Source organism: Quercus suber, unplaced genomic scaffold (genome assembly GCF_002906115.3).
Source record: "Quercus suber isolate HL8 unplaced genomic scaffold, Cork oak 2.0 scaffold_179, whole genome shotgun sequence".
NCBI classification, from domain to species: Eukaryota; Viridiplantae; Streptophyta; class Magnoliopsida; order Fagales; family Fagaceae; genus Quercus; species Quercus suber.
In genome coordinates this window covers 512,546-525,394 of record NW_027069638.1, presented here as the reverse complement: position 1 = coordinate 525,394, position 12,849 = coordinate 512,546, and the positions used below count along the sequence as shown (strand labels likewise).

Genomic DNA, 12,849 nt, shown 5'->3' with positions numbered 1-12,849 from the left:
TTGATTTTGTTACTAATGTAGTTTCTAAAAAAAGAAAATTATTTTTAAAATGGTCTCTACTGTCAACCTATTAGCGAACCTGCTTGCTGACATGGCATTGACGTGACCATTAAAATATTATTAAAAAAATGATTTGGTATTTTTAAATACCATGTCAGCATTTTAAATAATAAAAAATAAAAAACAAAATAAAAAAGCCAGATTTCTCAATTTTAATTTTAATTAAAAAAATAAAAAACAAACAAAAAAATTTACTTTTTTTAAGTTGTAAAGATTGAAGCTCAAGCTCTCGTTGTGTTCTCATTTAGCCAAAAAAAAAAAAAAAATCTCTCATCGTGTTTTTATCTCTCACACACATTGAACTCGAGCTCCCATTCATTCCTTACAAGAACACCTCTCTCAGTCTCAAGAGCCAAATAGCATGACCACTCAAAATCAAGATCAAGAGAACCCACAATCTCATGATCCCTAATCTGACAAACCTTAACCCTTTAAATTGAAGACCCACAAAACCCATCCCATGATCAAATCCCAGTAATCCAAGACGAACCAACCCCACTCTTTGAGTAGGTTCGTGTTAATCTCAACCGTGCGGATCTAGCTCGGGTGATGAGGTTGCCTTTTCCAGTGAAGAAGAGCTCCATTGGTTTTGGTGAACTTGCTAGGGTCGGCGAAGGAGATTGGGTTTGTGAATGATTTGGAGACTAATTGGATTCTTCTCCACCACGCATCGCTGATCTGACCCCAAACTCTCTAATCTCAAAATCTCATCCCCGCTCAAAACCTTACACCTGATATTGGCCAACGACGAGCAAATCAAGAGGTTGATCTTCGAGGTTTTGATCATGGAGGCCATGGGGTCTTGATGCCGTGAAAACAATGGGAAAATTTGGAGTCTTGCATGTGGGTGTTATGAACATGGATCGATGATTGGGTCTGTTGATGATTTTGGCTTGGGTTGTGATCTGGTTTTATTTGTGTTTGATCTCTATTTGTGATTTGAGTCTGTGTTTGTGTTTGGTCTATGTTTCTTCTACTTCTACTTCTTCTTCTTCTTCTTCTTCTTTTTTATTTTTTTATTTTGGTGTTGTTGTGTCTGGGTTTGAGTTCTTGGTTGCTAGGTTTGATCTGGGAAGAACACGAAGAACAAGTTGTAATGTTCTTATGAAAAATAATAATGATAAGTAATAATTTTTTAAAATTAAATTAGATTTAAGGTTTTTTTAATTTAATTTCTTTTATATATATATATTGTGGGGCCCGTGAGCCTGATAGCCTCGACTCATCGTGTAGCAGGCCCAAGGCCCACGCCGAGGAATACTGACCATTCAAGGCTAAATTGGGGAAAGCCTCTTTTCCGGATCCACGCCGAGGACCTCCTCGTCCTCGGCCTGACAAGGATAATTTTTGGGAAAGACCAGGCCCAAAGTAAGCTGTCACCCTCGTATTTAATGCATTCACCTAACCCCTCTGGCCGCATTAATGGGGATATAACCCCTTAGCAGGGCAACATTGATCAGAGTGAACCACTTGAGTACTGATAAGGCCTCTGATGGGACGGACGGTCAGAAGAGAGGCAAATGGATGATCAACAGATGGAATAAGGAGATAGGAAGATGAATACTATATAAGAAAAGCAAGTAAAGTAAAGAAGGGGGGGGAAAGAAGGGGAAGAAAAGGGGCTCCTCGGCCATGGGCCGAGGAGCATCCCCCCAATTGTAAAGAAACTCTAAGTATTTTCTTTTATAAAAAAGAGTTCATGCTTGATGAACGACGGCCAGCGCCTAAACCTTTAACCCACTCTCTATAAATTTATTGTTTGGGCTTGTTGGGCTGAAAACCCATTCATACTCAGGGTCAAATCCAAACTGAGTCCCTACAATTGGCGCCATCTGTGGGAAGGATTAGGGTGCTGGCCGGTGCACCAGGCGATTGTTCTAAGTGGTCGTTTTACAGTAGGTTGGCGAAGTAAAAAAAAAAAAAAGATTTGACTGCGAAAAGAGAAATCTTGATATTATTATTTCATAAATAGAAACAGTACAAATTACAATCAGAGGCTCAGGCAGGCGTGTTTCACAAACAAATTTACAAGCTAATCCTACCAGCTAGTTCTACAATCAGAGGCCCAGGTGGAGCCGCCCTAAAAAAACTAGCCAGAGGGAAGTGTCAAGCCGTGCTTTTATTGGTATAAAGAGAATGGGAGAGCTTGATACAAAAAGCAGGGAAGGGGGAGGGCCATATTGTTTCCAGGCCACCAACAACTCCCTTCTCGGCGTGGTGGAGTTGGAACAAAGAGAGGAGCAGATGCAGGGGCTCCGGGATACCTTCCCCCATGATGTTCCCTTGATTCTCTCCAATCCTTACGAGTGTTGGCCGTTGGAGACGGCCACACTCGAGCACCGCCCATGAGATGAATTCGCACGTCTTCTTCGTCGGGGGTGCGCTCCGAGGAGAGACGTTAGGTACTCTAACAACATCCCTCCGGGCCACCTTGTATGGCGCCATCGGGGTTACGCCTGGATTCTGCCGCACCGGAAGCCCAGTGGGGGTTGCGGCCATAATGGCTCTTGGCACAGATGTCCTCACACCCGCCCAAAGCCGCCTCATATTTGCCAACTCCAATCACAATTCCGGCGGGGTTGTTAAAAGGGATTGAGGAGCTGAAAGGATGTGTTTTTCTTTTTGTTTATGTTGGGAGGTTCATGGATTATGGAGAAACCATCTCCCCACCTTATATAGGGGATGAGGGTTGGTGAGAATTAATTCATGTAGAATTCGAAAATAGAATTATCAGCTGGGCTAATAATGAAGCTACCAATTTCCAAGGAGGCCATAGACCGTTGGACTCGTGTTAATTCACGAGGACATTAATGAAGGCGCGTTTCGCGCACCGAAGCGTCAAGCGCGGAACAAGAACGGACAAAGGGCGCTTCATAAATGAAAAAGATGGGGCCTTAAGCTGGAGGCGAGATCAACGCCACGTGTAAAGATCATAATCCGACCCAAGGAGGAATCATCTCCAGTAAAGCGGTCCGAGAACAAACCTATACTTACAGAAAAATAGAAGTGGTAGACAGAACCAAGGTATTGCATGGTCCTCGGACCCAAGCCTATGGTAAAACTATTCATACCATTATACCTGGGTACTAGACAGAACCAAGATATTGCATGGTCCTCGGACTCAAACCTATGGGGAAACTAGATACTTACAGAAAAATAGAAGTGGTAGACAGAACCAAGGTATTGCATGGTCCTCGGACCCAAGCCTATGGTAAAACTATTCACACCATTATACCTGGGTACTAGACATTATATTGATGAAACAGGTATGTTGCTCAACAGATTTAGGAAAAAAAGAAAAAAAAGGTATAAACCTGAATTTTATACACTTCCTTTTCTTTTTATTTTTCAAGACTGAAAATTTATCATTGAAAACGTATTACTTCATTCCAACCAATGATATCATGTAAATTTCAAAGGTCAAAAGAATTAATTGTATTCATTAAAAAAAAAAATCCTTTAAAAAAGTAATAGGTCTTTGATCATAGCAATTGATTATTGACCTATACATCCAATAAAATCACAAGAAGCTTTCGCATTTGACTATATGATGCCATTAGAAAAGGAAATGCAAACCACGAGCAAATGATTTCACACTTATAGTAAAAGTTCTAGCACGACTTGACAACCTAAAAATCTATTCATTTTGCAAATGGCCAAGAAAGAAAAGAAAAGAAAAATCTTGTGATTTGAATAATTAATCTAAGCATTTATATTATATTCTCAAATGATCTCACACATTTGTGGTAATCGAATTAGATGCGTAAACAATGACAAAGTCACATTATTTCTAAGAAAAAAATGAAAAAGACGGAATCAAAGTAGAAGGAAAAGATTTTCCGAGGCANCTCTCTCTCTCTCTCTCAGTCTCAAGGGTTTGTGTCCACCATAATCATTATATATTGAAAGAATAACCTCTATGATATGGGTGAAACTTCATCATTTTTTTCAAACTTTGTGATTGAATAAAGTTTAAGAGGTAAAAAAGACTATTGTGAATTTGTGATGAAGATTTAGGGAAACAATTATTGCGCTCTTATACAATAGATTTAAGAAGAAATAAATTGTTAAGTGGGCTAAAGCTTAGCTAAAGCAGGAAGTCCTCATGCACAATTAATTGCACCAGCTATAAGGCAACTTATGCATTGAACTTTGTCTCCTAAACTACTTTCTGGTCTCAAAAATGTGTTCCATTTATGAGAATTCTATTGATTGAAATTTATCCTTTTGATTTCTTTTGTACTAAAGAAAAGAACAATTGCTTATGTGGAAAAGCTTGAGTTTTTTGAGAAATGCAAATAGATAATAATATTGAGCTATCTTTTTTTCTTAATGAAAAATGCTAACGAGTGCTCTTAGGGTATTGGTTAATAATCTATTTAAAGAAAAATTTTTATGGGAAATGAAAAAAAAAAGTAATTAATATTTTGACAGTTTTTTCATTTCCCATAAAAGTGGTATTAAAACTTTCCTAAAAATGGATTATTAAAGAGTGCTCTAAGGACACTCGTTAGCATGACCATTTCTTAATATTCTTTTCTATGTAACATTTGAATTAAGACCCACCACATCCCAATTATATCTATATAAAGATAATTGCTCCTTATTTGTAGCATTCACTGAGGGAACTTTTATTTCCACATCATAATAGCTCTTTCTATACTTCTTTATTTCACATGTATAATTTATATTATGTAAGAGAGGTGTGGACGCAGTCAATATGAGCATAGAGATACACTTTTCCTTTGCTAATCTCCTTTTAAGTTTGAAATTTGTGAGAGAGGTTAGAAAATCTTTTTTTTTTTTTTTTTTTTTTAAATCAAAGACAATTTTTTCGTCATATTCTTCACAGTAATTAAAGTGACATGGCGTAATTTATAATGACAAAAATACTATAAATAATGAAGTCATGTAAAAACTATGTTGCTTTAATAATAACTTATTATATCAATAATTATGAAAACAAAATGTGAATATTTTTTTTATTACTAAAATAAGGAAGTACATGTTGGTGACTGCGCTAATCAGAAATTGAAATAGAGGTAGTCCAATATAGTTTAGGCTACCAATTGGACATAAAGGTTGGTTTTGAATCGTTCTAGTGCTAATTAAGAGTTTAGTTGAGGTTGGTTGGCAAGAAGGAAAGCAAATCAGTAGTAGCTAGAGTTAATTAAGAGTTTAAGACTAAGCACGTGGACTTATTTGGCGTGCCTATTTGGACCGAATTTGTGGACGTCTATGGCGGCTTTTTTCTTCAATAATTAGTTTAAAATGTTGATGTTCAAAGTTATATATAGATGATAGAATCGTAGATATTGGTGCAACAAAAAGTCTAGATAAAGTATTCGAAGTTTGTCAGTACTCTCTCTCTTTACTTGGTGCCTTTGGTAGTAGTATTTGGTAAGCAAATTTGGTAGTTTCTTAACTTTGAATCAACCCTGTTTACTACTGGGTCTGGGGGTTGATATTGGTTAATATGCATTCAATCTATTCAATGGGCAGACTGACTCAGACCTTTCAATTTGATTGCTGTTAAGAGTCTAGTCAAATTTGACCACTTCTAGGTCCATGTTTAAGGAGACGAAACCGTGAATTGAGCACTTTATTTTTTGCCTTCTACAAAAGGTAATTCACGTCTAGACAAATTTTGTGCCCTCTAAACTTTCCTATGCATATTAGTCTCAAAAAAAAAAAAAAAAAAAAAAACAAATGGTAGACTTATTCCTAGCACACGTTTAAAAAAATAAAAAGAAAGACTTATCCCTTTCAATAATGAAAACAAAGGAAAATATAAAATAAAATAACATACACAAAACCTTGGTGCATTTTTTCCAAATATTTTGAGCGCGAAACCTAACCCTATACATGTGTAAATCGTTAGTTTTGTAATACAACCATTTAAGCTTTTTTAGTATAACACAAAACTCACGTGTGGTATTGTTTTATGTGAAATGTAGTTCTTAATGACTACAAATACGTTTCATTATGTGACCAACTAATTGTTTTTTTAACAAAAATTTAACCCGATTAAGTACTATATTAAAAGAATTATGTTAATGAGTGCCGTAGGGTATTGGTTAACAATTTAATTAAAAAAAAAATTTGTGGAAAAAGAAAAAAAAACAATTAATATTTTGACAAATTTTTTCATTTTCCATAAAAATGATATCAAAACTTTTTTAAAATAGATTCTTAACCAATATCTCAACGGCACTTATTAACATTTTTCATATTAAAAACTTGAGTATTCTACAAATAATTTTTTGTCTACTTTTTCCCTATAAACCAAAATTCGAAGTCCTCGTTTTTCAATAACCATTTTAAACTTTTGCTGTAAGCTATAGCTAACTGACATGCCATATGGTGCTTCATAAGTGTTGGGATTTGAATTTCCCATCCTGTCAGAGACAATAGCCTTTTTCTCACTAAAATAGTAAAATGGCAACACCACCATGATTCAAAAATATGGTACAAAATGATTGGTACAGTTTGCAAAGGGAGTAACAAAGGTCTCCACACACAAGCATGCCCATCCTACATAAATGAGTCCAGTCCAAACTCCATGTTCAGAAATGATGTCTTTCTTTCTTTCCTTCTATAAATGCAAAGAGGCGTTACAATTCCTTTGTACCTGCTTGCAATTGCAGGTAAAATAGCATTCAATTCCTCAGTATCTACACAGTATCTATGCATTTATTCCAACCCAACCTCCCCACATGAACCTCATGTGCCCCCAAGTCCATAGCCACAGTGGTTTCTTCCTCTTAATTTCAGGTCAAATCCCAGACCAAGAACAGATGAAATAATCTCAAGTCAAATTCTCAAAGACAGATAAAATCATGTACTAAAATGTCAAATTTGCAAGTTAAGAACGATATTTAACATTTTTTTAACAATAATTATTTGCATAGGATTCATTCATGTATCTTCTTTGTTAGAATATGTAGACCGCACAATCATATAATATTTATATACCATGATAAACATAACATATTTAAATAAAAAGTTATGTTAAGGAGTGCTTTTAGAAGATTGATTAACAATTAAGTTAAAGAAAGTTTTTATGAAAAAAGAAAAAGAAAACAATTAATATTTTGACAATTTTTTTTCATTTTTCATAAAAGTTACGTTAAAATTTTCTTAAAATGAATTATTAACCAATACCTTAAGAGCACTTCATTAGCATTTTTCTTAAATAAGTATTAACTTAATCGAATACATATATCTTCTTACTATGAGATGTGGACCCCATAATATAAAAAGAAAAGATGTGTTTGTTCATTGCATGAGATACGTTTTGTTAATTAAAAAGGAAAAAAAATCTTAATATTTTTTATAAAAGAATTTATGTGGGACATTAAAAAAAAAAAAAAATGTTGTAGGTGTAGGAGGAGGGTTTGAGGCCTAGTCTAAGCTCCCAATCATTTCATCAGCTGACCTTAGAACCGACAACACAAGACTGAGGCCCCTCTCTAAACAGGAAAATCTGCTGGTTTTTCTCCCACACTGAGCCTTATCATCAGTCTAACACGTGTCTAAAATCAGACGGATCAGAACCTTTGACTTGACGACCACAGTCAAAAACCCTAAACCAACTCCTATTACAAAACACACACAAAAATAAAAATAAAAAAAACACACCCAACCTCAGTATCCGTCTTTTTCCATGCTCCTCTCTATTTATTTGACCTTTATATCTTAACCTTTTTCTCTCCATTTCATCATCTTCTTCTGTTTCCATTTGTGTCTTCTTTGAGATGTGGACCCCATAATATAAAAAGAAAAGATGTGTTTGTTCATTGCATGAGATACGTTTTGTTAATTAAAAAGGAAAAAAAATCTTAATATTTTTTATAAAAGAATTTATGTGGGACATTAAAAAAAAAAAAAAATGTTGTAGGTGTAGGAGGAGGGTTTGAGGCCTAGTCTAAGCTCCCAATCATTTCATCAGCTGACCTTAGAACCGACAACACAAGACTGAGGCCCCTCTCTAAACAGGAAAATCTGCTGGTTTTTCTCCCACACTGAGCCTTATCATCAGTCTAACACGTGTCTAAAATCAGACGGATCAGAACCTTTGACTTGACGACCACAGTCAAAAACCCTAAACCAACTCCTATTACAAAACACACACAAAAATAAAAATAAAAAAAACACACCCAACCTCAGTATCCGTCTTTTTCCATGCTCCTCTCTATTTATTTGACCTTTATATCTTAACCTTTTTCTCTCCATTTCATCATCTTCTTCTGTTTCCATTTGTGTCTTCTTTTGGGCTTTTTTTTTTTTTTTTTGGTTGTGAAACTTTACCTTTTCCCTTTGCTAAAATCTTCTTCTTCTTCTTCGAATTCTTATTTGTTGTACAAGTTTCATGGCTGTTTTGCCTTCTAGCTCATCTGCTTTGGAATTGACCATATCTATGCCTGGCTTTGCTTCATCTTCATCTCTTCCTTCATCTGGTAAGTTACAAACTTTGTTACTTTAATTATTCGTTTCGTTTCTGTTTCTTTCATATCTCTCTTTATTTGGCAAGTTTATTTGATCCTTCTTTGAGCTTTATTTTACACAATATTATTGCTCTGCCAATCAGATATCGGTTTCTCCTTTCAATAATTCATATTTTTGGAGTTTTTATGGTGCATGAATCATGATCACATGAATTTTCTTTCTTTCATATCCCATGGCATAAAGAAAGATTCATGTTGTATAAATATGTGGTTGATTTATACAAATTTTTATTTTTTTGTAAAAATTTGGTGAACAATAACAATGTTAAATAAAAAGTGAAGGGGGTTATTATTTACTGATCATTTTTTTTGCAGTGAGAGACTTGGACATAAACCAAGTACCATCAATAGGTGCTGAAGAAGATTGGATCACGATGAACATAGATGATGAAGAAGAAAGCAGCAACGGAGGCCCTCCTCGCAAGAAACTTCGTCTCACTAAGGAACAATCTCGTCTCCTTGAAGAAAGTTTCAGACAAAACCATACCCTAAACCCTGTAAACCTCTCTTTGTTTTCTTTCTTATTGGTAAATACAAAAATAAAATGAAGAGGTGCAATACTAGGAGTTTCGTATAGAAGTTTTGAGAACTTATTTCATTTCAACGAAATATTCGTTGTCTCCTTCAAATCGTGTGGGTCCCAAACGATTGCAAGACTCGCACGAAAATACATATATAAGATGGATAAGATAATTGTTAACGGGTCTCATCTTGTAATTGCCTTTTTGTTTTATTTATGGGATTATAAGAGTCTCTCTCCTATCTAATGCTTATATGAAAATATGTTACCGAAGTTTATTAACTCTTTTGGAATTTTTGTTGTGCAGAAACAAAAAGAGGCTTTGGCTATGCAGTTGAAGCTGAGGCCACGGCAAGTGGAGGTGTGGTTTCAGAACCGTAGGGCCAGGTACTGCACCCTAAATATGCTTTAGTTGAAATTCAATGCTATGGTTCTTTTGTTGGTGGTTGGGAATAGTCATAGATATTTAAGGTTGACAGAATAATAATATTACAGAGTATATAATCTGAATCCGATTCTAAATTTCTAACCCGTATAACTCGTACTCTTTATAAAGTGGAAAGCGATCCATTTTTTGGCATAAGATTTTCTTCAAACACATAATACAAGTAACAGAATATAACCATACTGATTCGTATGGGGCTGCTTTGGTCATTTTACTGGAAAATAATATAGGTACTTTTTATGATCGGTCGTCAAAGTATATATATATATATATATATTATCATAGAAACATTTATTATTAAAAAAAAATAAAGATATCATAGAAAAATTTATGTGATACGTAATGGTTTATCTAAGTCTATGTAGCTAAATGGTATCTTTCCTCCTCTTTAAGGAGAGGGTCAGAAAAATTTGCACACTATAAATTTTGTCAAATGAGTTGTTCACATCTTACCTACAAGGAAAGAGCTAACACAAAACTGTCTTCATTTTGTTATTGAGTTCTAGTTCAAATAACATTTTCTCTTTTTGTACGAAGTGCCGGAAGTGGAAGGTAAAGTGGTGAGTTGACGGCCCACCAATACGTATAAATTAGTACTTTTAAGAGGAAAAAAAATTCTATACTTGAATTTTATATGTACAAAATTAGGAAGACAAACATCAATATGGATTAAACAAATATCCGTACATGGTTTTTCAGTAAAAAAAAAAAAAAAAAAAATTCATGATTAATAAAGAATTAGAACTACTGCAATTAATCCAGGATGTACCTCAAGTTGGAAATACTTCCAACACATGGTTTGTGAAAATCTAAATGCAGAATAGTTACATTAATGATGAAATAATAGGAATTATATAAAATTATTTTGAGAAATGAAATCCTTTTGCGTAGTTAGGCTAATATCTTTTTCAGATATAGTAGCTGTTGGGATTGAATGGTTGGGCATAACTTGCCAGTTATTGTCAAAAATAATGTTGTAACACAATGTTATTGGCAATCGGGTAAATACTAATAGAAAATGATGGAGTTGGTGGGGTTTGCACTTTGCAACCGTAGACCAAAATAATAATATTATTATTATTAATAATCCTACCAATTCCCATAGACACTTGATAATTATCTCAGCTGCTTAATTTTCATTTTATTTTTATTTTTTAAAAAGAGAGAAAAAAGATAGCACAGCAAAATTATGAGCAATTAATGATATGGTTATCTCGTGAGCTCATCTTTGTGCATCAGTATAATGATGGTTGTCCAAAGTATAAATAATAATGATAGCACTCTATTTATTATAAGGATCAGTAAACTGAGGTCCATAAGTTCTTCTTCCTCGTGTGCTTCACTCTAATAAGTGCAACTTTGACTCGTTATGCTTTTGGACCAGCCATGCATTTATGTAATTAGACATTACGTGTAACGTGTGCTAAATTATCGAATTGATGCCAATAAAAGCAATGGTATCCTCTTTAATTAGTTTGTACATAGTAATAACTACGTTATATCTATTACTTTCTTAATTATCTTCATTTTGTTTCTTGTAGTTGTGGCAATTGGGGAAATTGCAGTTTCTTTTCTTTTATTTATTATTATTATTATTTCAATATTAAATTGCCATTTCTTAAGCATAATAATAGATCAGTTGAAACTGTTTATGAATCAAGATGTTTTAGAACAATATTATGCGTTTTACTTTATTATGATAGTAGCTAGTACTAGTAGTAATTGTTATTATATAAGAAATTGTTGCACGTCTTTTTTAAAATGGGAAATTGATGCACTTATTATTAGCTTTGAAACATTGAAAATTAATTGACCAAATTTTCTTCCTTTTGTGCCCACGCATGCATGGATGGTAAGAACATTAATTACACTTTGATCACTCAGTAATCACGAGGGTAAAAAAATCACTGAGGAGAAACCAGATTATAGGTGATTCTGAATTCTGAAAAGTACTACCTCCATAAGCATAAGCACCTAAACTTTTTGATTCCCAGATTTATTATACACCTTGTAGTTCAATAGCATTATCCAATACTTAGGAGAATTTGAGTTCGAAATCCCTTCTTCCACTTATTACAAACCAAAAAAAAAAAAAAAAAAACATTATCCGATACTTCCTATATAAGAGAACTTCAGTTTGAATTCTCTTCTTTCAAAAAAAAGAAAAGAAAAAGAAAAGCATTATCCACTAAATTAAAAAGAGTGTAGACATAGGCCACACACAAGAAGAGAAGAACAAGATATTTTTGTGCATTGGCAACTTGAAAGCAAGCAAAAATGAGACATGCATATAATTAGACATTGTGATTTGAACAGGAGCAAGCTAAAACAAACAGAGATGGAATGTGAGTACTTGAAGAGGTGGTTTGGGTCATTGACAGAGCAGAATCGGAGGCTTCAAAGAGAGGTTGAGGAGCTGAGGGCCATGAAAGTGGGCCCACCTACAGTAATCTCTCCCCATAGTTGTGAGCCCCTCCCAGCATCCACTCTGACAATGTGCCCTTGTTGCGAGCGCGTGACCACCACTAATCTCGAAAAAGGTCCCATCAAGACTGCCATCACTGCCGCCGCCACCACCACAATGTCTACCAAAGTGACAACGTCCACCCTTCAATCCCGGCAATCTCCGGCGGCTTGTTAGGCGGTTATTATCATGTGTAATGACCCATTTAAGTGAAAAGAAAAAAAAAAAGAAAAAAAAAAAAAAGGAAAAGATTAGATTAGATAATGTTCATAGTAGTTTACAAGAAAAAAAAATGTGTCTATGGAATGTTGTTTAATATCAATTCCTATATAGATACTTTTAATTGGGGGTATTTTTTCTGTTGTGTTGGTCATGTTGGCATGTTTACCTAGGAAACTAATGAGAAAGGATTGCAAGTTGGAAATGTTATAACAAGTTAGTCAATAATCTGGGACAATATAAAATCAAAATCTAATATTTTATCATGTCAACAACCGACATGGCCAAGGCCCAAGAGAAAAGGGAAAAAAAAAAAAAGTTGCAAGTTGCAAATAATAATATAAGGTATAATGGGACAGGGTTCGGATTTGGTTATAGTGGCTATATATATAGATTGTGCGTTACCACTTCACCTATATCAGTCACGTCACTTTTATAGTAATGGAACTTCGTCTTCGTCATTGTACAAAGTAGATTTGAGAGATACCATGGGATTCGTGGGTTAATGATTATTATGCCATTAGTTTTGATTTTTTTTTTTTTAAAACAAAAAGATTAGATTGTATATTACAAAGAATTGATCCTAAAGTAATATGAGATTTATAAAGCGACCCTAATAATTAGGATTAAACTA

General features: G+C 34.4%; 1 protein-coding gene across 1 annotated transcript; it reads left to right on the top strand.

The window, feature by feature from the left end:
- Window positions 1-8,328: 8,328 nt before the first annotated feature.
- On the top strand, window positions 8,329-12,443 carry LOC112022281 (homeobox-leucine zipper protein HOX3). Its single transcript, XM_024054848.2, has 4 exons — window positions 8,329-8,519; window positions 8,883-9,064; window positions 9,395-9,474; window positions 11,849-12,443. Exons 1-4 carry the CDS (start codon window positions 8,432-8,434, stop codon window positions 12,171-12,173), a joined length of 675 nt encoding a protein of 224 aa, XP_023910616.1. The 5' UTR covers window positions 8,329-8,431; the 3' UTR covers window positions 12,174-12,443.
- Window positions 12,444-12,849: the final 406 nt, after the last annotated feature.